The 27,564-nt window shown below is 42.9% G+C and overlaps 1 protein-coding gene across 1 annotated transcript in view; it reads left to right on the top strand.

The window, feature by feature from the left end:
• LOC112230096 (xylosyltransferase 1-like) overlaps positions 1–27,564 on the top strand; it is a 133,085-nt gene that overhangs the window by 70,300 nt on the left and 35,221 nt on the right. Inside the window, exons 3-5 of the mRNA XM_042310759.1 lie at positions 8,362–8,534; positions 13,059–13,261; positions 22,419–22,499. Of these exons, the coding sequence (XP_042166693.1) occupies positions 8,362–8,534; positions 13,059–13,261; positions 22,419–22,499 (457 nt within the window). The remainder of the gene's footprint in view (positions 1–8,361; positions 8,535–13,058; positions 13,262–22,418; positions 22,500–27,564) is intronic.

A 27,564-nucleotide genomic window follows, 5' to 3' on the forward strand; every position in this document is an offset into this window, starting at 1 on the left:
AGTTAATAGATATACTGTTACTGTAACATAGAGGGTGAGTTAATAGATATACTGTTACTGTAATGTAGAGGGTGAGTTAATAGATATACTGGTACTGTCCCATAGAGGGTGAGTTAATAGATAGACTGTTACTGTCCCATAGAGGGTGAGTTAATAGATAGACTGTTACTGTAACATAGAGGGTGAGTTAATAGATAGACTGTTACTGTAACATAGAGGGTGAGTTAATAGATATACTGTTACTGTAACATAGAGGGTGAGTTAATAGATAGACTGTTACTGTAACATAGAGGGTGAGTTAATATATATACTGTTACTGTACCATAGAGGGTGAGTTAATAGATATACTGTTACTGTAATGTAGAGGGTGAGTTAATAGATATACTGGTACTGTCCCATAGAGGGTGAGTTAATAGATAGACTGTTACTGTCCCATAGAGGGTGAGTTAATAGATAGACTGTTACTGTAACATAGAGGGTGAGTTAATAGATAGACTGTTACTGTAACATAGAGGGTGAGTTAATAGATATACTGTTACTGTAACATAGAGGGTGAGTTAATAGATATACTGTTACTGTAACATAGAGGGTGAGTTAATATATATACTGTTACTGTACCATAGAGGGTGAGTTAATAGATATACTGTTACTGTAACATAGAGGGTGAGTTAATAGATATACTGTTACTGTAACATAGAGGGTGAGTTAATAGATATACTGTTACTGTAACATAGAGGGTGAGTTAATAGATAGACTGTTACTGTAACATAGAGGGTGAGTTAATAGATATACTGTTACTGTATCATAGAGGGTGAGTTAATAGATATACTGTTACTGTAACATAGAGGGTGAGTTAATAGATATACTGTTACTGTACCATAGAGGGTGAGTTAATAGATATACTGTTACTGTAACATAGAGGGTGAGTTAATAGATATACTGTTACTGTAACATAGAGGGTGAGTTAATAGATAGACTGTTACTGTCCCATAGAGGGTGAGTTAATAGATAGACTGTTACTGTAACATAGAGGGTGAGTTAATAGATATACTGTTACTGTAACATAGAAGGTGAGTTAATAGATATACTGTTACTGTACCATAGAGGGTGAGTTAATAGATATACTGTTACTGTAACATAGAGGGTGAGTTAATAGATATACTGTTACTGTACCATAGAGGGTGAGTTAATATATATACTGTTACTGTAACATAGAGGGTGAGTTAATATATATACTGTTACTGTAACATAGAGGGTGAGTTAATAGATATACTGTTACTGTTCCATAGAGGGTGAGTTAATAGATATACTGTTACTATAACATAGAGGGTGAGTTAATATATATACTGTTACTGTCCCATAAAGGGTGAGTTAATACTGTAGATATACTGTTACTTTAACATAGAGTGTGAGTTAATAGATATACTGTTACTGTACCATAGAGGGTGAGTTAATAGATATACTGTTACTGTAACATAGAGGGTGAGTTAATAGATATACTGTTACTGTAATGTAGAGGGTGAGTTAATAGATATACTGGTACTGTCCCATAGAGGGTGAGTTAATAGATAGACTGTTACTGTCCCATAGAGGGTGAGTTAATAGATAGACTGTTACTGTAACATAGAGGGTGAGTTAATAGATAGACTGTTACTGTAACATAGAGGGTGAGTTAATAGATATACTGTTACTGTAACATAGAGGGTGAGTTAATAGATAGACTGTTACTGTAACATAGAGGGTGAGTTAATATATATACTGTTACTGTACCATAGAGGGTGAGTTAATAGATATACTGTTACTGTAATGTAGAGGGTGAGTTAATAGATATACTGGTACTGTCCCATAGAGGGTGAGTTAATAGATAGACTGTTACTGTCCCATAGAGGGTGAGTTAATAGATAGACTGTTACTGTAACATAGAGGGTGAGTTAATAGATAGACTGTTACTGTAACATAGAGGGTGAGTTAATAGATATACTGTTACTGTAACATAGAGGGTGAGTTAATAGATATACTGTTACTGTAACATAGAGGGTGAGTTAATAGATATACTGTTACTGTACCATAGAGGGTGAGTTAATAGATATACTGTTACTGTAACATAGAGGGTGAGTTAATAGATATACTGTTACTGTAACATAGAGGGTGAGTTAATAGATAGACTGTTACTGTCCCATAGGGTGAGTTAATAGATATACTGTTACTGTAACATAGAGGGTGAGTTAATAGATATACTGTTACTGTAACATAGAGGGTGAGTTAATATATATACTGTTACTGTACCATAGAGGGTGAGTTAATAGATATACTGTTACTGTAACATAGAGGGTGAGTTAATAGATATACTGTTACTGTACCATAGAGGGTGAGTTAAATATACTGTTACTGTCCCATAGAGGGTGAGTTAATATATATACTGTTACTGTAACATAGAGGGTGAGTTAATAGATATACTGTTACTGTTCCATAGAGGGTGAGTTAATAGATATACTGTTACTATAACATAGAGGGTGAGTTAATATATATATACTGTTACTGTCCCATAAAGGGTGAGTTAATACTGTAGATATACTGTTACTTTAACATAGAGTGTGAGTTAATAGATATACTGTTACTGTACCATAGAGGGTGAGTTAATAGATATACTGTTACTGTAACATAGAGGGTGAGTTAATAGATATACTGTTACTGTAACATAGAGGGTGAGTTAATAGATATACTGTTACTGTACCATAGAGGGTGAGTTAATATATATACTGTTACTGTACCATAGAGGGTGAGTTAATAGATATACTGTTACTGTAACATAGAGGGTGAATTAATAGATATACTGTTACTGTCCCATAGAGGGTGAGTTAATATATATAATGTTACTGTAATGTAGAGGGTGAGTTAATAGAAATACAGTTACTGTAACATAGAGGGTGAGTTAATAGATATACAGTTACTGTCACATAGAGGGTGAGTTAATAGATATACAGTTACTGTAACAGAGAGGGTGAGTTAATAGATATACTGTTACTGTCCCATAGAGGGGGAGTTAATATATATACTGTTACTGTAATGTAGAGGGTGAGTTAATAGATATACTGTTACTGTACCATAGAGGGTGAGTTAATAGATATACTGTTACTTTAACATAGAGGGGGAGTTAATATATATACTGTTACTGTAATGTAGAGGGTGAGATAATAGATATACTGTTACTGTACCGTGGAGGGTGAGTTAATATATATACTGTTACTGTAACATAGAGGGTGAGGGTGTGAACAGTTTGGGTATACTGGATGTGAATCGTTTGGGTATACTGGATGTGAATCGTTTGGGTATACTGGGTGTGAACCGTTTGGGTATACTGGGTGTGAACCGTTTGGGTATACTGGGTGTGAACCGTTTGGGTATACTGGGTGTGAACCGTTTGGGTATACTGGGTGTGAACCGTTTGGGTATACTGGGTGTGGTACACTCAAGCATATTTGACCAGATACTCTTTCATATCATATAAAAACAATTTCTAGAACATTCTGTTTGTTAGTCAATCATAGTAATAGTGTAATCATCGTGCGACAGCTTGATAGAGGCTCCTTTGAAACATGTGGTTTGTTTTGACGTCATTGCCTGTGTATGTACTGTCAATGTCTGAGTCCCAAATGCCTCTAATCCCTTTATCGTCCACTTCTTTCGACCAGGGCTCATAGGGTTCTGCTCAAAAGTAGTGCACTATTTAGGGAATAGGGAGCCATTTAGGACGTATACCATCGCTTTTTACAGCAGGAAAATACAATATCCCCTGAAGCTGAAATAAAATCTGTTTTGACTTAGGCACACAAACAAACCATTTACACACACACACACACACACACACACACACACACACGCACGCACACATTTATGCACACACACAGATGTATGCATATACACACACACACACAGATATACACACACGCACACTACACTTACTGTTGTTTTACTGCTAATAATTCCAATTCATATCAAACTCAGGCAAGAAATGTGTTTCTTGGCTGATGAGAAATTTGAGTGAGAGAATGGAAGACATTTTTTTTATTTACACCAAATTGCTTTCCAATTTTCATTCTGTTCAGCCAAGCTGGCCACAGAAATGCAAGTTTGCACACACACACACACACACACGCACGCACACGCACACATGCACACTTACAACCACACACAGACAGGCGGATACACACAGGAACGCACAAACTCTTTCGCTTTCTCACCCTCTTCCTTTCTCTCTCTTTCTCTCTCTCTCTTTCTTACTCACAAACACACACAACACCGCACACACACCGCGTACACACAATTTCCCAAGTAGACTGGTTGAACATCTGCAGGTTGGCAGAAGACTCCTGTAAACAAAATCTGTGAGCTTGCCACCATCAGTGGGCACCATGCATCAATGTTTAAAGAAACAACACACGCACACATACACACACACACACACACACACACACACACACACACACACACACACACACACACACACACACACACACACACACACACACACACACACACACACACACACAGAAGAGTGTATGGAGGACATCTGGCCAGACATAACCAGACACTGTGCACCCACAATGACGTGTAACCTTGTAGGCTTCTGGACACTACAGGCTACACTTCCAGAAGATGGAAAGTAATGCTTGTCTATCTGGGACGATTCCAATGGTTGCGTCTGAAATTGCACCATAGTCACTTATAAGTGCACTACTTTTGAATAGGGCGCCAACACACCTTGACTGCACCTTGTGAGTCCACCATGACTGCACCTTGTGAGTCCACCATGACTGCACCTTGTGAGTCCACCATGACTGCACCTTGTGAGTCCACCTTGACTGCACCGTGTGAGTCCACCATGACTGCACCTTGTGAGTCCACCATAACTGCACCTTGTGAGTCCACCTTGACTGCACCTTGTGAGTGCACCATGACTGCACCTTGTGTGTCCACCATGACTGCACCTTGTGAGTCCACCATGACTGCACCTTGTGTGTCCACCATGACTGCACCTTGTGTGTCCACCATGACTGCAACTATGTTCGGTACAGCAATGTAAGTGAGGATACATATTCCCCAAGATATAAACCAACGCTTGTCTATCAGTGAATAAGCTCATGCCGTCTCCCTAGACCAGGGCTGTCCAACCCTCTTCCTGGAGATCTACCATCCTGTGAGTTTTCAGTCCAACCCTAATTTAACACGCCTGATTCTACTAATTAGCTGATCAACAAGACCTTAAATAGCTGAATCAGATAAGTTAAATTAGGGTTGGACTGAAAACCTTCAGGACAGTAGATCTCCAGGGAGAGGGTTGGGCAGCCCTGCCCTAGACTCACCATCGTCATCCCACTCCAACTGACAGTTTGATCAAAGGAGACGGGGGGAATTGAAAAGGGCTTAATCCTGGTGGCGTCGTGTACCGACACGGACGGCTAAATTAAATCTCTTTTTCACTCCCTCTGTCTGTTCTGTCGTCTGCCACAATGTTGTTCTCTCATCTCTCTCTCTCTCTCTCTCTCTCTCTCTCTCTCCCTCTCACCATGTCTCTGATGCACCAATCTGAATTTGAGGCGCTAACCTTGTTAGCTCTCCCTCTCGCTCTCTCCCCATGTCTCAGATGCACCAATCTGAATTTGAGGCACTAACCTTGTTAGCTACAAATTGTCCAATTTGATTTCATCGGTATTCTGTCCTTGAAGAGTTGTCTGGGCTATTGTCTAATGTCTACATGGTTGTAATATGTTGGATGGAACTGGCATCATCATTGGTTGATGTCAGTTGTCAGCCAATGACCTTGCATGTTCGGTCACCCCTAAATATGTAGCCGGTAACATCATTCGAGGCTTAGTCACTTGTTTGCTGATTAAAAAATAAAACCTCATTTATGTTCTATAAGACCTACATCTAGAACAAAGTAGAAGATAGTTATACTCAGTCAGGTGAGACTTTAGTTGGATCCTTCGTTGGTACTGAGCAGATGTTGCATTAAAGGACTTTAATATTGGAAACTAAAAGGACATTTCTGCTCCTCTCCTCTTCCAACCTCTCGCATGACTGGTTGAGATGGACGGCCATGACTTGCTGAAGTTACACAAGATGGAGAGAGAGAGAGAAGAATGAAATGATGGAGATAGAGAGTGCTGATAGCAGATGAGGGAGAGGCAGTTTGAAAGATTGATGGCGATAGGAGAGAGGAAAAAGAGGGATATGGCAGTCTGGCATTTTTAGACCTATCACGTCCCTGTAGGTGTAGAGACATACAACACATTGGCTCATTAGTTCAGCTAGCTAGCATATCACAAGCCTCAAAGTGCTTGGTGAAGCGCTCCGCCAATTAGCCTAGTGCCATGCTAGCCAGTGAACATCCCGAGCTGCCTACCAATTACTGTTCAATCTGATACTGTGTGTGTGTGTGTGTGTGTGTGTGTGTGTGTGTGTGTGTGTGTGTGTGTGTATCCCATAGGCACAGCCAGGCTTCATAGTAACACACACACAGACACACACACGCTCCGTCTTTCACACACACACACACGCTCCGTCTTTCACACACACACACACACACACACACACACACACACACACACACACACACACACACACACACACACACACACACACACACACTTTCAAAACTCCATATTATTAGGCAGGATCATTAGGACCTAACTATGAATAGAATAATAATTTTTGGGGGTGAATTGGCTGATTGAGTGATGGACAGGAGGCATGGCCAATTGGAGTCACGGGAGCATGAATGTAGCCCCGCCCCTGTTGTTAGGCTTTAAATACAAGCCAGCAAAAGGTCCTGCCCATCAATTGAGATAATTACAGGGCAGCAGTAAGAGCCTTGCTTGTCCAGACACAGGGAGGGAGGGGCACCTTGTGATCTTTTTACCCTGGGACAGCATACCCTAAGGGGGTTGAAACACTTACCACGTCCCCCGCTGCTGTAGACACAGGGGAGAACCGGGAGGGGCGCCTTGTAGCCTTTTTACCCCTGGGACAGCACACCATAAGAGGGTGAAAGCACCCACCATCTTCTCCCCTCTTTTCTGCCCATCCAGGGACCATAGCGAGTCGTGACATGGTCCACCACTGCCGTCTGGGAAACCAAGTCCCCTGCCCTCACAACACAGAGGACCAGATTGCTGCCATTATCTCCTGAACAACCTTGTCCTCTCTGTCGTCAACAAACATAACGTCTCAATAAAGCTCTGTGTTTCCTGTAACTCCATAGGCCCTGTGAACACAAAACAACCACCATATGTAATAATGGTGCTGGATTGTATTCCCCTAGTACTTATTTGCTGATGGAGAACACAATACAAGACCAAGAGAGAGGCTCTGAGCGGAAGTCTTTTTTTAAAGGCGTTTCCTATTAGAATGAAAGAAACGAATCCGTGTGGCTTTTTGAATGGTTTCTGGAGAGAGCTGGAATTGTTTGATTGTGTGGTTGTGAGTTGGAATAGTCATTGTCTACTTACTCCCAAGTCTTATTCTGGGACTGTGGTACAGAGCAATGATGACACACGATCAAGTGAACTCCACCCCAAACCCAAAGGAATGGTTCTAGGATTCCTATTCCTATCTTGTGGCCTTGCTGGTCATGGTTCAAATAACTCTATGGTCACATAGTGAATGAAACTCATCTCCTTGTGACATGCTTCTTCTTCTTCACAGTATGCACAGTAACAGCACAGTAACAGCACAGTAACAGAACAGTAACAGCACAGTAACAGCACAGTAACAGCACAGTAACAGCACAGTAACAGCACAGTAACAGAACAGTAACAGCACAGTAACAGCACAGTAACAGAACAGTAACATCACAGTAACAGCACAGTAACAGCACAGTAACAGCACAGTAACAGCACAGTAACAGCACAGTAACAGCACAGTAACAGAACAGTAACAGCACAGTAACAGCACAGTAACAGCACAGTAACAGCACAGTAACAGCACAGTAACAGCACAGTAACAGAACAGTAACAGCACAGTAACAGCACAGTACGCACAGTAACAGCACAGTAACAGCACAGTAACAGCACAGTAACAGCACAGTAACAGCACAGTAACAGAACAGTAACAGCACAGTAACAGCACAGTAACAGCACAGTAACGTTGGAGTCACTGCGCCACATGTTCAGTACACCTTCCAGTGTAGGAAGTATAGACGATGAAACCTAATGTGTGTGTTACTATTCTGTCCACGTAAGGCAATTGTCAGCGTCTGGGAGGAAGACTCGTCAGAGAGTTCTACATACAGGTACATGTTTTATTCTCTGTATGAATGACTAACAACCTGTCTCTGTACGGTATCCTTGTGTTGTTCAGGTAAGGCCAATGCCAACGTGGCGTGGGAGGAGGACTCGTCAGAGGGCCCACCGTCGGCCCCCGTCCGGATAGCCTTCGTCCTGGTGGTCCACGGCAGAGCCTCACGACAGTTCCAGAGACTTTTCAAGGCCATCTACCACACCTCACACTACTACTATATACATATAGACCAGGTAAGACTATAGACTACCATCTACCACCTCACACTACTACTATATACATATAGACCAGACTATAGACTACCATCTACCACCTCACACTACTACTATATACATATAGACCAGACTATAGACTACCATCTACCACCTCACACTACTACTATATACATATAGACCAGACTATAGACTACCATCTACCACCTCACACTACTACTATATACATATAGACCAGACTATAGATTACCATCTACCACCTCACACTACTACTATATACATATAGACCAGACTATAGACTACCATCTACCACCTCACACTACTACTATATACATATAGACCAGACTATAGACTACCATCTACCACCTCACACTACTACTATATACATATAGACCAGACTATAGATTACCATCTACCACCTCACACTACTACTATATACATATAGACCAGACTATATACTACCATCTACCACCTCACAGTACTACTATATACATATAGACCAGACTATACACTACCATCTACCACCTCACACTACTACTATATACATATAGACCAGACTATAGACTACCATCTACCACCTCACACTACTACTATATACATGTAGACCAGCCTATAGACTACCATCTACCACCTCCCATACTACTATATCCATATAGACCAGCCTATAGACTACCATCTACCACCTCCCATACTACTATATACATATAGACCAGCCTATAGACTACCATCTACTACCTCCCATACTACTATATACATATAGACCAGCCTATAGACTACCATCTACCACCTCACACTACTACTATATACATATAGACCAGCCTATAGACTACCATCTACCACCTCCCATACTACTATATACATATAGACCAGCCTATAGACTACCATCTACCACCTCACACTACTACTATATACATATAGACCAGCCTATAGACTACCATCTACTACCTCCCATACTACTATATACATATAGACCAGCCTATAGACTACCATCTACCACCTCACACTACTACTATATACATGTAGACCAGCCTATAGACTACCATCTACCACCTCACACTACTACTATATACATGTAGACCAGCCTATAGACTACCATCTACCACCTCCCATACTACTATATACATATAGACCAGCCTATGGCAGCAGATTGACGAGGGCGGCATTTTCTGAGCTAAACTGACCAAAACGCAACTCCATCAACAGCAAATAAAACCTCACATAATTCTGCACAAAGACAATGACAAATTCTTTCAACCAATTGGCAAATAGACTTTTTTTTCGGTGACGCCACCCTTTGATAAGCAGCGCCCACTTTGTGGAATATTTAGCTCGTCCATTCCCACTGCGCCGCCCCAGGGTATGTATGTGGCCTTCTATAGCCTACAGGATGGAGATAAAATGTATGTGGCCTTCTATAACCTGCAGGCTGGAGATAAAATGTATGTGGCCTTCTATGGCCTACAGGATGGAGATAAAATGTATGTGGCCTTCTATAACCTACAGGCTGGAGATAAAATGTATGTGGCCTTCTATAACCTGCAGGCTGGAGATAAAATGTATGTGGCCTTCTATAGCCTACAGGCTGGAGATAAAATGTATGTGGCCTTCTATAGCCTGCAGGCTGGAGATAAAATGTATGTGGCCTTCTATAACCTACAGGCTGGAGATAAAATGTATGTGGCCTTCTATAACCTGCAGGCTGGAGATAAAATGTATGTGGCCTTCTATAGCCTGCAGGCTGGAGATAAAATGTATGTGGCCTTCTATAGCCTGCAGGCTGGAGATAAAATGTATGTGGCCTTCTATAGCCTGCAGGCTGGAGATAAAATGTATGTGGCCTTCTATAGCCTGCAGGCTGGAGATAAAATGTATGTGGCCTTCTATAGCCTGCAGGCTGGAGATAAAATGTATGTGGCCTTCTATAGCCTGCAGGCTGGAGATAAAATGTATGTGGCCTTCTATAGCCTGCAGGCTGGAGATAAAATGTATGTGGCCTTCTATAGCCTGCAGGCTGGAGATAAAATGTATGTGGCCTTCTATAGCCTGCAGGCTGGAGATAAAATGTATGTGGCCTTCTATAGCCTGCAGGCTGGAGATAAAATGTATGTGGCCTTCTATAGCCTGCAGGCTGGAGATAAAATGTATGTGGCCTTCTATAACCTACAGGCTGGAGATAAAATGTATGTGGCCTTCTATAGCCTGCAGGCTGGAGATAAAATGTATGTGGCCTTCTATAGCCTGCAGGCTGGAGATAAAATGTATGTGTCCTTCTAAAGCCTGCAGGCTGGAGATAAAATGTATGTGGCCTTCTATAACCTACAGGCTGGAGATAAAATGTATGTTGCCTTCTATAACCTGCAGGCTGGAGATAAAATGTATGTGGCCTTCTATAGCCTGCAGGCTGGAGATAAAATGTATGTGGCCTTCTATAGCCTACAGGCTGGAGATAAAATGTATGTGGCCTTCTATAACCTACAGGCTGGAGATAAAATGTATGTGGCCTTCTATAGCCTACAGGCTGGAGATAAAATGTATGTGGCCTTCTATAGCCTGCAGGCTGGAGATAAAATGTATGTGGCCTTCTATAGCCTGCAGGCTGGAGATAAAATGTATGTGGCCTTCTATAGCCTACAGGATGGAGATAAAATGTATGTGGCCTTCTATAACCTGCAGGCTGGAGATAAAATGTATGTGGCCTTCTATAGCCTACAGGCTGGAGATAAAATGTATGTGTCCTTCTATAGCCTACAGGCTGGAGATAAAATGTATGTGGCCTTCTATAGCCTACAGGCTGGAGATAAAATGTATGTGGCCTTCTATAACCTACAGGCTGGAGATAAAATGTATGTGGCCTTCTATAACCTACAGGCTGGAGATAAAATGTATGTGGCCTTCTATAGCCTACAGGCTGGAGATAAAATGTATGTGGCCTTCTATAGCCTGCAGGCTGGAGATAAAATGTATGTGGCCTTCTATAGCCTACAGGCTGGAGATAAAATGTATGTGGCCTTCTATAGCCTGCAGGCTGGAGATAAAATGTATGTGGCCTTCTATAGCCTACAGGCTGGAGATAAAATGTATGTGGCCTTCTATAGCCTACAGGCTGGAGATAAAATGTATGTGGCCTTCTATAGCCTACAGGCTGGAGATAAAATGTATGTGGCCTTCTATAGCCTACAGGCTGGAGATAAAATGTATGTGGCCTTCTATAGCCTACAGGCTGGAGATAGAAATGTATGGCAATGTCATGAGACGGACACTTTTTAACCTCATGTAGGTTTCTCCGATCAAATAGCCTAACCTAAATGGGGCTCAATGACACAAAAAAGGAGTTGTCATGTTAACAAACGACACATATCCTGAGAACTGGACAGGTCAAAGTAAGATGGACAATTTGGAAACTGTTGTCCAGGAGTTTCACCACATTGCCATGGTCAGTGGTTTGTACGTTTGTATCCGTTCATTTTTGACAAGCCGATCACATTGAAAAAGAAATACTTCTGCATTTCCTGCTGTGTAAACACATTGCAAATAGGTTGGTGACAACTCCTGATAAAGTTGGGAAGCTACTAGCTGAAATTCAGAGCATAAATAGCCAAATTGATTCGTCACAGGATTCAGGACTAATAAAGCCAATGCGACAGCCTGTTTTACTAACTGTGGTTCTACCACATGGATGGACATTCATAAAATTCCATTGCTGGCCGACATGGTAGGCTACACCCCAGTAAGCACGAGCCCTTGTCTTTTGGACCTGTCCAGATGTCATTTTTTGGTGTTCAACAAATGTTATTTTACCTTTATTTAACTAGGCAAGTCAGTTAAGAACAGATTCTTATTTTCAATGATGGCCTAGGAACAGTGGGTTAACTGCCTTGCTCAGGGGCAGAACGACAGATTTTTACCTTGTCAGCTTAGGGATTTGATCTTGCAACCTTCTGGTTACTAGTCCAACGCTCTAACCACTAGGCTACCTAGGCTACCTGCTAGCCCATTATGGTAGGCTTACCACATAGATGGGCATTCATAAAATTCCATTTCAGGCAACACCTCGGTAATCATAGACCGAAGCAGACGCCTTTTGGACATATTTTTGGGGTGCAGTTCCGGACCAGCCTTGACTTCCACAGACTTTGGTTTTTGGTCCTGTCCGGATTACCAATCATCACCAATCATAGACGTCTATTTTTTGGTCTTGCCTATGGTGGCAGAACGTCAAGGACCAGCCCTGGAATCAAGTGTGCTAGACAGTATCTCTCAAGGAACAGGGTTGGAGAGCCCTGGATACCATTATCCTATCCTATGTAGGATATTGTCTTAAACCAGGGGTGTCCAACTCATTCCATGGAGGGCCTAGTGTCTGCTGATTTTTGGGTTTTCCTTTCAATTAAGACCTAGATAACCAGATGAGGGGAGTTCCTTACTAACCAGTGACCTTAATTCATCAATCAAGTCCACGGGTGTAGAAAAAACCTGCAGACATTTGGCCCTCCGTGGAATGAGTTTTGAAACATTTTAAACTCTTCCTCTTCTCTCCCCCTCCAGCGCTCCAACTACCTTCACAGACAGGTGCAGGCCCTGGCCTCCCAGTACCCCAACGTGAGGGTGACACCCTGGAGGATGGCTACCATCTGGGGTGGTGCCAGCCTGCTCACCATGTACCTCCGCAGCATGGCAGACCTCATCACCATGACCGACTGGAGCTGGGACTTCTTCATCAACCTCAGCGCTGCTGACTACCCCATCAGGTGACTGGGGTGGAGGTGACAGGGGGGTAGTGGGTGAGGGTTAGGATGGTGGGGGGTAGAGGCTAGCAGCATGGCAGACCTGATCACCATGACCGACTGGAGCTGGGACTTCTTCATCAACCTCAGCGCTGCAGACTACCCCATCAGGTGACTTGGGTGGAGGTGACAGGGGGTAGGGGGTGAGGGTTAGGATGGTGGGGGGGGTAGAGGCTAGCAGCATGGCAGACCTCATCACCATGACCGACTGGAGCTGGGACTTCTTCATCAACCTCAGCGCTCCAGACTACCCCATCAGGTGACTTGGGTGGAGGTGACAGGGGGTAGGGGGTGAGGGTTAGGATGGTGGGGGGTAGAGGCTAGCAGCATGGCAGACCTCATCACCATGACCGACTGGAGCTGGGACTTCTTCATCAACCTCAGCGCTGTAGACTACCCCATCAGGTGACTTGGGTGGAGGTGACAGGGGGTAGGGGTGAGGGTTAGGATGGTGGGGGGTAGAGGCTAGCAGCATGGCAGACCTCATCACCATGACCGACTGGAGCTGGGACTTCTTCATTAACTTCAGCGCTGTAGACTACCCCATCAGGTGACTTGGGTGGAGGTGACAGGGGGTAGGGGGTGAGGGTTAGGATGGTGGGGGTAGAGGCTAGCAGCATGGCAGACCTCATCACCATGACCGACTGGAGCTGGGACTTCTTCATTAACTTCAGCGCTGTAGACTACCCCATCAGGTGACTTGGGTGGAGGTGACAGGGGGGTAGGGGGTGAGGGTTAGGATGGTGGGGGGTAGAGGCTAGCAGCATGGCAGACCTCATCACCATGACCGACTGGAGCTGGGACTTCTTCATTAACTTCAGCGCTGTAGACTACCCCATCAGGTGACTTGGGTGGAGGAGCAAGATTTTCCAGATAGTTGACCTACATTTTGTTATGTTACAGCCTTATTCTAAAAAGGATGACATTTCCCCCCCTCATCAATCTACACACAATACCCCATAATGAAAAAGCAAAAACAGGTTTATCAACATTTTTGCAAAAGTATTCCGTATTCAGACCCTTTACTCAGTACTTTGTTGTAGCACATTTGGCAGCGGTTACAGTTTCATGTCGTCTTGGTTATGACACCACAAGCTTGGCACACCTGTATTTGGGGAGTTGTTCCCATTTTTCTCTGCAGATCCTCTCTGTCCGGTTGGATGGGGAGCGTCGCTGCACAGCTATTTTCAGGTCTCTCCAGAGATGTTCAATTCGGTTCAAGTCTGGGCTCTGGCTGGGCCACTCAAGGACATTCAGAGACTTGTCCTGTAGCCACTCCTGCATTGTCTTGGCTGTGTGCTTAGGGTCGTTGTCCTGTTGGAAGGTGAACCTTCGGCCCCAGTCTGTGGTCCTGAGCGCTCTGGAGCAGGTTTTCATCAAGGATCTCTCTATACTTTGCTCTGTTCATCTTTTCCTTTGACATCATGTCTTGGTTTTTGCTCTGACATGCACTATCAACTGTGCGACCTTATATAGACAGGTGTGTGTCTTTCTAAATCATGTCCAATGGAGTTGTAGAAACATGTCAAGGATGATCAATGGAAACAGGATGCACCTGAGCTAAATATTTAGTTTCGTAGCAAAAGGTCTGAATACTTTTTTTTATTTGTGATAAATTAGCAAAAATGTCTAAACCTGTTTTTACTTCGTCATTATGGGGTATTGTGTTTTGGCCTTATGAGGACATTTTTATTTATTTAATCAATTTTAGAATAAGGCTGTAATGTAACAAAATGTGGAAAAAGTCAAGGGGTCTGAATACTTTCCGAATGCTCTGTCTATGTTTAAATACGGAAGGAACAGCAGCTGTGTTGACAGCAAATTGGATTTAATGGAACGTCTTGGTGTTGCAGGATGTTTTGGGCCGCTTCTCCTTCGAAGCAGTCAAGCTGGTTAGGGTTGAGTGGCCAGGAGAAATACTACTTCACGTGCTCACGTCCCTGTGTGACCTGACATGAAAGGACTCTGACGTTACAGAACTGAACGCTTTGAACACCAGTTTGGTCCTATTATGGATACAGTACCAAAAGCCATCTGAATAACTACCAGACAGTAGACACACAGCTATATAACCCCATAGGCCCTCAGGGAATCCATACTGTCACATTCACTATACAACCACTGCAGACTTACAACAAAGACCCGAGCTAAACAACTTAAATAGATCAATCACAGTAGATCTCCGGTTCTTCTTAAGGTGATTACAGATTTGTTCCCCCCGAACTCCAATCCCTCTCCTGGCTTACTTACTCAGTTGAATAGGTGACATGATGAACTGATTGCATGTTAATTGCCCCTAGGTCAATATGTATTGACTTTCCAATGGGTGGTATACAGTATAAAATGCCTAGGAACCGTGTGTGTGTGTGTGTGTGTGTGTGTGTGTGTGTGTGTGTGTGTGTGTGTGTGTGTGTGTGTGTGTGTGTGTGTGTGTGTGTGTGTGTGTGTGTGTGTGTGTGTGTGTGTGTGTGTGTGTGTGTGTGTGTGTTTGCGTGTGTGTGTGTTTGCGTGCGTATGCTTGCGTCTGCCACTGTGTGAGTGGAAGTGTTTGTGGTGTGCTGGTGAGCCGTTTCTTTCTTCCTGTCGGTCTCCTCTTCTTCTCTTCATTTGCATGGCGGTGATGTGGCGGAGGAAAGGGCTGACACTGGAGGTTTTTATAGGCGCATCAGGAGAGAGATGGAGGGAGAGGGAGTGATAGAAGAGACAGAAGAGAAGGGGGAAAGAGAGGGATTACACGTTGGCGTAGCAGACAGTAATATCTTCGCTTAGCAAGTGCTTTTTTGGACCACTTCTTGGATTTGACTCAAGTTTCCTAATTTAGACAATATTTACATACATTAACCCACAACACTCTGGTCATCAATCCACTCCTGCTCACCTACAGGGCCGTACAGTGATACAATCAAAAATCAGAACACTCTGTGACAGATTATACTTGCCTTGGGCGGCCCTCTTCAATTCAGTTCAATTCAACTGTCATGTGAGTGTAGAATGAAGCCAACCAGTCTATGCTACAGTCATAGTACCTCTAAAAGAAAAACCAGGCTATGACACACCCTATGGTCATCTTCTCCACTGATACTGTGTAAGGAATGAAGGGACAATCCCTACAATATGCTACAGCCATAGAGCACCAATGCTATAAGGAGTGCAGGGTTAGCCCTGGTCTGCTGCTATTTTGGAATCAGTGTGTCTGTATAGGCTGAAGGCTGTAGGAGAGAAACAGGCATTATTCCCTGTCTAATTCTCTGATAATGTCCTCCCATCCGCATGGATGAGCCTGAAAGGCCCAGCCCAAATACCCTCTCCCCCTCGCCCTAGTAGTGGTGTCTGGGTGTCTGCCCGGGGGGCTGGTATGGAGGAGGGAGGGATAAGTTACATGGTTGTTTTGTCCCAGAGTGAGGATCTCTTTCCAGGCTTTTCTCTTCAAGACAGGCAGTGTTGTCTTGCTTTACAGCTGCTCTACTAAAGACTGTCTAGCTGCTCTACTAAGACTGTCCAGCTGCTCTACTAAAGACTAACCAGCTGCTCTACTAAGACTGTCCAGCTGCTCTACTAAGACTGTCCAGCTGCTCTACTAAAGACTAACCAGCTGCTCTACTAAGACTGTCCAGCTGCTCTACTAAAGACTGTCCAGCTGCTCTACTAAAGACTATACAGCTGATTTACTAAAGACTATCCAGCTGCTTTACTAAAGACTATACAGCTGCTTTACTAAAGACTATACAGCTGCTTTACTAAAGACTATACATCTGCTTTACTAAAGACTATACAGCTGCTTTACTAAAGACTATCCAGCTGCTTTACTAAAGACTATCCAGCTGCTTTACTAAAGACTATCCAGCTGCTTTACTAAAGACTATCCAGCTGCTTTACTAAAGACTATACAGCTGCTTTACTAAAGACTATCCATCTGCTTTACTAAAGACTATCCAGCTGATTTACTAAAGACTATCCAGCTGCTTTACTAAAGACTATCCAGCTGATTTACTAAAGACTATCCAGCTGATTTACTAAAGACTATCCAGCTGCTTTACTAAAGACTATACAGCTGATTTACTAAAGACTATCCAGCTGATTTACTAAAGACTATACAGCTGATTTACTAAAGACTATCCATCTGTTTATCTAAAGACTATCCAGCTGATTTACTAAAGACTATACAGCTGATTTACTAAAGACTAACCAGCTGCTTTACTAAAGACTATACAGCTGATTTACTAAAGACTATCCGTCTGTTTATCTAAAGACTATCCAGCTGATTTATGAACCGTATACATGTTAACAAGACTCGCTGTAGGTATGTAGTATAGACTCTCTCTCGCCCTCTTTTGGTCAGTTGTAGGTTGTAACCCACCCAAACGTATATGCACAACTTTTATTCAGAAATAACTTGTGATATGGACTTGCCAACTATTCAAGTGTGGTAAGAGCACAATAGTACAGTATAGTACAGTACATTACAATAGATTACTGTATAGTACAGTATAGGCACCATACAGTACAGGTACTGTATAGTACAGTACTGTCACGTCTAATCAAGGTGGGTGGAATCAGGCGCAGAGAGCAGATAGCGATATAAAGTTTATTCTCCAGTGAACAAAACAAACACGGTCAACCCAAACACACACAGGGTGAAATTATCCAACACAGGATAACAGACTAACCGGAGAATAAGAAACACAATAACACCGACAGACGAAAATGAATGACAAAATAAACAATCCCGCACAAAACAAGGGTGGGACAACCTACATTATATACAGACACTAATTAACTAAACAACACACAGGTGAAACCAATCAGACAAAACCAACAGATACACGAAAAGGGATCGGTAGTGGCTAGTAGGACGGTGACGACGACCGCCGAGCACCGCCTGAACGGGCAGGAGAGCCAACCTCGGCGGAAGTTGTGACAAGTACAGTATAGGTACAGTATAGTACAGTACAGTATAGGTAAAGTATAGTACAGTACAGTATAGTGCAGTACAGTATAGTACAGTACAGTATAGGTACAGTATAGTGCAGTACAGTATAGGTACAGTATAGTGCAGTACAGTACAGTATAGGTACAATATAGTGAGGTACAGTATAGGTACAGTATAGTGCAGTACAGTATAGTGCAGTACAGTACAGTATAGTACAGTGCAGTATAGGTACATTATAGTACAGTACAGTATAGGTACAGTATAGTACAGTACAGTATAGGTACAGTATAGTGCAGTACAGTATAGGTGCAGTATAGTGCAGTATAGTACAGTATAGGTACAGTATAGGTACCGTACAGTGTAGTACATTATAGCACATTACAGTATATTACTGTATAGTAATATACATATGCCGGTATTGTTAAAAAAATATATATATATATTTGACCTTTATTTATACAGGTTTTTTCTCATTGAGATAATATCTCTTTTTCAAGAGAGACCTGGTCCAATAGCAGCAGGGGGAACAACGTTTCAGACAAAACAACTTGCATACACTAACATAACATTAAACAAAACTATAAACACACATACAGTACAACAATTACATATTACATTAAAAACACACACATATTGACTAAAAACAGCCGGCCTAAAAACAATTACACTCTTCTATGATCTATACATCGATCAAGTGTTTAAACTCCACCAACTAAACTAGATCATCACATTTTAAAATGTTCAGCAGAGAATTCCAGGACCACGGTGCTAAGTAACTAAAACTATTTCTACCATGACCTGTTCTAATTTTTGGTACTGTTAGAAGCAAATCAGAATGGGACCATAATTTATATTTATTTACTGACCTGACTAAAAAAGAACAGAGATACAATGGCATTTTACCCAATATGGCCTTATAAATCAGTGTATACCAGTGTTTAAGCCTCACAAGGGCAATGACGACCAGCCAACAGCGCTGTAGAGATCACAATGTTATGTTAGACGTTTCTGATTTGGAATGAACCTGAGGGCTGTACGATACACTGAATCAAGTGCTCTCAGGGTAGTGGCTGAGGCCTGCATATATATATATAACATCACTAAAATCTAAAACCGACAGTAATGTACATCGTACCAGCTCCTTCCTGGCCTCAAAAGAAAAACAAGCCTTATGCCGGTAATAAAATCCTATTTTCAGCTTGAGCTTCCTTATCAAGTTCTCTACATGCACAGTGAAGCTCAGCTTGTCATCAACCCACACACCCAAATATTTGTACACTTTAACTTGCTCTATAGTATGTCCAGCCAATGTAGCAATGACATGACTGGTAACATGCCTGGCATTTGAAAATACCATGCATTTTGTTTTACCCGAATTTAGAATCAGCTTTAAATCATACAGATTCTGTTGTATGATGTTAAATGCGCTTTGGGCATTTTCAAAAGCTAAAGATAAACTACTACAACTTGAATAAAGAACAGTATCATCTGCATAAAAATGAACATCTGCTGTTTCAATAAGATCCCCAATGTTGTTTATATACAAAACTAACAACAGTGGGCCCAAAATAGAACCTTGCGGAACACCTGAGCACACCTCTATGGACTCAGATATACAACCATCCTCCATTACACATTGTGTACGATTTGATAGGTAATTTATAAACCAATCTAGAGCATGACCAGTAATTCCACATTTTATGTACTGTACTATAATGTATTGTACTATACTATACTATACGGTATAGGTACCGTATAGTATAGTACAGTATAGTACAGTACAGTATAGGTACAGTGTAGTATAGTACAGTATAGTACAGTATATGTACTGTACAGTACAGTATAGTACAGTACATTACTGTATAGTACAGTATAGGTACAGTATAGCACAGTACATTACAGTATTGTAAAGCATATTACAGTATAGTATAGGTACAGTATATTAGAGAATAGTACATTATAGTACAGTACATGCACAGTATAGTATAGTAAAGTATGTTTTGCTAAGAGTGCGCAATTAGGGCATATGCCAACAGGGTAGCAGGGTGTTTTTATGGTTCTGGTATAAGGGTGGCTGCAAGGCTGTGATATGGGCTTGGCTGGTAATTCTGTGGTACTGGCTACGGTGGCAGTGTGTGTGAATGCCATCCAGCCAGACAGATAGTGACAGAGAGACAGAGACTGCACCCTGGGGACAGACAGTCAGTCAGCAAACCAGCCAGACCCACTGGACAGACTGTGTGACCACTCAGGCACAATGGCACAGCTCTGGCAAATCTATGCTGTGACCTGGATTTCCCCCCACTGTGCTATGCTCTGTGTGTGTTGTCTGTGTTTGTGTGCGTGCGTGCGTGCGTTCTCCTACACAACATCAGTGTGTGTGCGTGGGTGTGTGTGTGTGTGTGTGTGTGTGTGTGTGCGTGTGTTCTGCTACACAACATCAGTGTGTGTGTGTGTGTGTGTGTGTTCTGCTACACAACATCAGTGTGTGTGTGTGTGTGTGTGTGTGTGTGTGTGTGTGTGTGTGTGTGTGTGTGTGTGTGTGTGTGTGTGTGTGTGTGTGTGTGTGTGTGTGTGTGTGTGTGTGTGTGTGTGTGTGTGTGTGTGTGTGTGTGTGTGTGTGTGTGTGTGTGTGTGTGTGTGTGTGTGTGTGTGTGTGTGTGTGTGTGTGTTCCACTACATCTGCTAAGTAAAGCCTTGGGGCTGTGAAATTGCTCCTTCATCAGTAAATGGCATTAATATGCATCTCTTCAGCCTGCGCTAGCCCAGCTTTGTTAGGAGAGTTTAGGCTCTTTTAGAAAGGAAAACTGAGCCGTCATCTAAAGGCCCAGATAGCCTCCCCCTACCCTGCTTTACACTCTGCAGACATCTGTGTCGTTGAGAATACCTTTGACTGTGGTAATGATGGCTTGCACTGCAGAGGAGAAGCTTTTAGCCTGGCTGGGCTGCGTAGAATGGTTTAGACTCCACTGGACTGCTGTATTGTATAGTGCCTGTGGGGTTGGTTATTGAGCCAACTGTTAAATGGATGTTATGTTTACTGTCTTTGTACTTAGGGTTAGTCGTTTTCCTGACCAACTGTCCTGGAAAGCCCTGGGCCCTGATCATAGTGGATAGTTAAATAATACATGATCAAATGTTCCGTTAAAGCAATAGTTCACCCCAAAAACAAACTGAGCATAAAAGTGAGTGGCGGTTGTGTCACGGTCGTTTAAAGATGGATTGGGACAAAGGGCAGCGTGGTAGGCGTACATTTTATATTTTATTTAAATGACACCGAAAAACCAACAAAATACGAATGTAAAGCTACATGCAGTGCAGAAAGCAACTGCACACAATCAAGATCCCACAATCTAAGGTGGGTGTCACGGCTTTCTTCCTGGGAAGGAGAGGCGGACCAAAACGCAGCGTGGTTATAGTTCATGGTTCTTTAATCAGAAAACACAAACCTGAATAAACTACAAAACAATAAACGTGAAAACCGTAACAGTCCTAACTGGTGCATAAAACACAAAGACAGGAAACAATCACCCACAAAATGCCCAAAGAATATGGCTGCCTAAATATGGTTCCCAATCAGAGACAACAATAAACACCTGCCTCTGATTGAGAACCAATCTAGGCAACTAAACTGAACACAACCCCATAAATCTACAAAAACCCCTAGACAAGATAAAAACACATAAATCACCCATATCACAGCCTAACCAAAATAATAAAGAAAACAAAGATAACTAAGGCCAGGGCGTGACAGTGGGAAAGGGCTGCCTATTTATGATCCACAATCAGAGACAACGATAAACAGCTGCCTCTGATTGGGAACCATACTAGGCCAACAAAGAAATTAAAACATAGATTTGCCCACCCAAGTCACACCCTGACCGAACCAAATAGAGAATTAAAAAGTCTCTCTAAGGTCAGGGCGTGACAAGTTGTATGAGTGAGAGTCCATGAAAATGGCTGGCATACTTGGGTTTTTATAGAGAACTATCCCTTTAACAACTATCCCTTTGTATCCTTGACAACCCTTGAAAAGTGATGACAGGGTGTTGCCCTAGTGCTGTTGCCCTATCATATGGCATATGGTTTCTACCTCTCTCTCTTTAATTGGTTGGTAATTATGATCTTCCTGGCTGTCATTTCCACTGATTGGTTGGTTTCTAATAATCTCTTCCTGGTTGTCGTTAACAGAACCAACAGCCAGCTGGTGGCCTTCCTGTCTAAGTACAGAGACATGAACTTCATCAAGTCCCACGGCAGAGACAACGCCAGGTGAGATCTAACAAGCACACGCACACACACTGATAAATACACACCCACATACAGGTGCATGCACACACACGCACACACTAGCATGACACAGACACATTAAAACACATTCACTTATTCGTATTCTCACTCATTCCCACCAGTGGCGGTCGGTGCCGTTTAAGATGAGGGAGAAAAAAATCATTTTTATGAGCATGGCCTTATATCTATTACAGCATATTAGATCACTGTCATTTATATTCCATTCAACCAGTTCAATGTAACATTGATAGGTTTAGGTTACTAAATGATACATGAATTGCCCCTATACCCATCATGAGGTGTCTACAACCTAGCCTATGAATGAAAGTTTGCAACGTACAGAACCATTCAAAAGTTTGGACACACCTACTCATTCCAGGGTTTTTCTTTATTTTTACTATTTTCTACATTGTAGAATAATAGTGAAGACATCAAAACTATGAAATAACACATTTGGAATCTTGTAGTAACCAAAACAGTGTTAAAAAAATCAAAATATATTTTATATTTGAGATTCTTCAAGTAGCCACCCTTTGCCTTGATGACAGCTTTGAACACTCTTGGAGAGTGAGGGACAGGTCGAGAAAGAAATTTGAGTAATCAGGGCGACAGACAGTGACACATTCAATACCGCCTTGCACATTCTTGCCTGCATCTAGCTGATCTAGGGTGTAATCATTAGTCCAAACGGTTGAAATGCAATAAAATGCAAATGAATTACTTAAAAATCATACAATGTGATTTTCTGGATTTTTGTTTTAGATTCCGTCTCCCACAGTTGAAGTGTACCTATGATAAAATTACAGACCTCTACATGCTTTGTAAGTAGGAAAACCTGCAAAATAGGCAGTGTATCAAATACTTGTTCTCCCCACTGTATGTGAAAGTGAAAGTGAAAAAAACTCAATGAAATATAGATAGCTCTCTCTCTGGTTTCTCCTTCATTTTTTAAGAAATCAATTTGTTCAAAACTGTTCAAATATTGTCTTTCTCTCTTTGAGTCAACTACTCACCACATTTTATGCACTGCAGTGCTAGCTAGCTGTAGCTTATGCTTTCAGCACTAGATTCATTCTCTGATCCTTTAAATGAGTGGACAACATATCAGTTCATACTGCAAAAGCCCTGATAAGTTGGAGGACGTCCTCCGGAAGTTGTCATAAGTAATGTGTCTATGGAAGGGGGTGAGAACCATGAGCCTCCTAGGTTTTGTATTGAAGTCAATGTACCGAGAGGAGGACGGAAGCTAGCTGTCCTCCGGCTACACCATGGTGCTTCCCTACAGAGTGCTGTTGAGGCTCCTGTAAACCTTCATTGCAAAACAGTCTGTTTTAAGATAAAACTATACTAAATATATTCACGTCACCAAATAATTTATTAAAAGGATCACTTTTAATATCTCACTATTTAAAAAAAAAATCGCTGAGGAGGATGTCCTCCCCTTTCTCCTCTGATGAGCCTCCACTGTCACACACACACACACACACACACACACACACACACACACACACACACACACACACACACACACACACACACACACACACACCCCTCCTTGCCCCAGCTCGGTGACTGAGTCATAATCCAATTAGGCTCCATCTGTAGCTTTATTAATTAACCTTCCCTTGTTGCCGTTGCGAGGTGCTGCCTGCCAGCCCTGCCCCCGGCCCCGCTCCATGCCCTATCACGCTACTAAATAACATGCCAATCACTGGAACACACACACACACACACACACACACACACACACACACACACTGACACCAATCACAATCTGGCTGCCTGTCGTGCTGTGCCATGGCGTGTGTGTGCGTGTGCCAGGAGTTAGACAGGCTTGACTGAATAAAACCACTACTGGCATGAGATAGGATGGATTAATTAAGGTTGTTCCTATATACAGTGTAAAGAAAAAGTATGTGAACCCTTTGGAATTACCTGGATTTCTGCATAAATTGTTCATAAAATTTGATCTGATCTTCATCTAGGTCACAACAATAGACAAACATAGTCTGCTTAAACTAATAACACAAACAATTATATGTTTTCATGTCTTTATTGAACACACTGTGTAAACATTCACAGTGCAGGGTCGAAAAAGTTTGTGAACCCTTGGCCCTCCTTTGCAATAACCTCAACCAAACTTTTTCTGTAGCTGCGGATCACACCTGCCCAACGGTCAGGAGGAATTTTGGACCATTCCTCTTTACAAAACTGTTTCAGTTCAGCAATATTATTGGATTGTCTGGTGTGAACTCCTCTCTTGAGGTCATGCCACAGCATCTAAATCAGGTTGAGGTCAGGACTCTGACTGGGCCACTCAAGAAGGTGTATTTTCTTCTGTTGAGGCCATTCTGCTGTTGATTTACTTCTGTGTTTTGGGTCGTTGTCCTGTTGCGTCACCCAACTTCTGTTGAGCTTCAATTGGCGGACAGATAGCCTAATATTACGTGAGAAATGTCTTGATAAACTTGGGGATTAATTTTTCCGTCAATGATAGCAAGTTGTCCAGGCCCTGAGGCAGCAAAGCAGCCCCAAACCATGATGCTCCCTCCACTATACTTTACAGTTGGGATGAGGTTTTGATGTTGGTGTGCTGTGCCTTTTTTCCTCCACACATAGTGTTGTGTGTTCCTTCCAAACAACTCAACTGTAGTTTCATCTGTCCACAGAATATTTAGCCTGTGGAACATCCAGGTGCACTTTTGCAAACTTCAGACGTGCAACAATGTTTATTTTGGACAGCAGTGGCTTCTTCCGTGGTGCCCTCCCATGAACACCTTCCTTGTTTAGTGTATAACGTATTGTAGACTCAAATCAAATCAAATCAAAATCAAATTTTATTTGTCACATACACATGGTTAGCAGATGTTAATGCGAGTGTAGCGAAATGCTTGTGCTTCTAGTTCCGACAATGCAGTAATAACGAACAAGTAATCTAACTAACAATTCCAAAAAAACTACTGTCTTATACACAGTGTAAGGGGATAAAGAATATGTACATAAGGATATATGAATGAGTGATGGTACAGAGCAGCATAGGCAAGATACAGTAGATGATATCGAGTACAGTATATACATATGAGATGAGTATGTAAACCAAGTGGCATAGTTAAAGTGGCTAGTGATACATGTATTACATAAGGATGCAGTCGATGATATAGAGTACAGTATATACGTATGCATATGAGATGAATAATGTAGGGTAAGTAACATTATATAAGGTAGCATTGTTTAAAGTGGCTAGTGATATATTTACATCATTTCCCATCAATTCCCATTATTAAAGTGGCTGGAGTAGAGTCAGTGTCATTGACAGTGTGTTGGCAGCAGCCACTCAATGTTAGTGGTGGCTGTTTAACAGTCTGATGGCCTTGAGATAGAAGCTGTTTTTCACTCTCTCGGTCCCAGCTTTGATGCACCTGTACTGACCTCGCCTTCTGGATGACAGCGGGGTCAACAGGCAGTGGCTCGGGTGGTTGATGTCCTTGATGATCTTTATGGCCTTCCTGTAGCATCGGGTGGTGTAGGTGTCCTGGAGGGCAGGTAGTTTGCCCCCGGTGATGCGTTGTGCAGACCTCACTACCCTCTGGAGAGCCTTACGGTTGAGGGCGGTGCAGTTGCCATACCAGGCGGTGATACAGCCCGCCAGGATGCTCTCGATTGTGCATCTGTAGAAGTTTGTGAGTGCTTTTGGTGACAAGCCGAATTTCTTCAGCCTCCTGAGGTTGAAGCGCCTTCTTCACGATGCTGTCTGTGTGAGTGGACCAATTCAGTTTGTCTGTGATGTGTATGCCGAGGAACTTAAAACTTGCTACCCTCTCCACTACTGTTCCATCGATGTGGATGGGGGGGTGTTCCCTCTGCTGTTTCCTGAAGTCCACAATCATCTCCTTAGTTTTGTTGACGTTGAGTGTGAGGTTATTTTCCTGACACCACACTCCGAGGGCCCTCACCTCCTCCCTGTAGGCCGTCTCGTCGTTGTTGGTAATCAAGCCTACCACTGTTGTGTCGTCCGCAAACTTGATGATTGAGTTGGAGGCGTGCGTGGCCACGCAGTCGTGGGTGAACAGGGAGTACAGGAGAGGGCTCAGAACGCACCCTTGTGGGGCCCCAGTGTTGAGGATCAGCGGGGAGGAGATGTTGTTGCCTACCCTCACCACCTGGGGCGGCCCGTCAGGAAGTCCAGTACCCAGTTGCACAGGGCGGGGTCGAGACCCAGGATCTCGAGCTTGATGACGAGCTTGGAGGGTACTATGGTGTTGAATGCCGAGCTGTAGTCGATGAACAGCATTCTCACATAGGTATTCCTCTTGTCCAGATGGGTTAGGGCAGTGTGCAGTGTGGTTGAGATTGCATCGTCTGTGGACCTATTTGGGCGGTAAGCAAATTGGAGTGGGTCTAGGGTGTCAGGTAGGGTGGAGGTGATATGGTCCTTGACTAGTCTCAAAGCACTTCATGATGACGGATGTGAGTGCTACGGGGCGGTAGTCGTTTAGCTCAGTTACCTTAGCTTTCTTGGGAACAGGAACAATGGTGGCCCTCTTGAAGCATGTGGGAACAGCAGACTGGTGTAGGGATTGATTGAATATGTCCGTAAACACACCGGCCAGCTGGTCTGCGCATGCTCTGAGGGCGCGGCTGGGGATGCCGTCTGGGCCTGCAGCCTTGCGAGGGTTAACACGTTTAAATGTCTTACTCACCTCGGCTGCAGTGAAGGAGAGACCGCATGTTTTCGTTGCAGGCCGTGTCAGTGGCACTGTATTGTCCTCAAAGCGGGCAAAAAAGTTATTTAGTCTGCCTGGGAGCAAGACATCCTGGTCCGTGACTGGGCTGGATTTCTTCCTGTAGTCCGTGATTGACTGTAGACCCTGCCACATGCCTCTTGTGTCTGAGCCGTTGAATTGAGATTCTACTTTGTCTCTGTATTGGCGCTTAGCTTGTTTGATAGCCTTGCGGAGGGAATAGCTGCACTGTTTGTATTCAGTCATGTTACCAGACACCTTGCCCTGATTAAAAGCAGTGGTTCGCGCTTTCAGTTTCACACGAA

The sequence above is a fragment of the Oncorhynchus tshawytscha genome, linkage group LG32 (genome assembly GCF_018296145.1).
Source record: "Oncorhynchus tshawytscha isolate Ot180627B linkage group LG32, Otsh_v2.0, whole genome shotgun sequence".
NCBI classification, from domain to species: domain Eukaryota; kingdom Metazoa; phylum Chordata; class Actinopteri; order Salmoniformes; family Salmonidae; genus Oncorhynchus; species Oncorhynchus tshawytscha.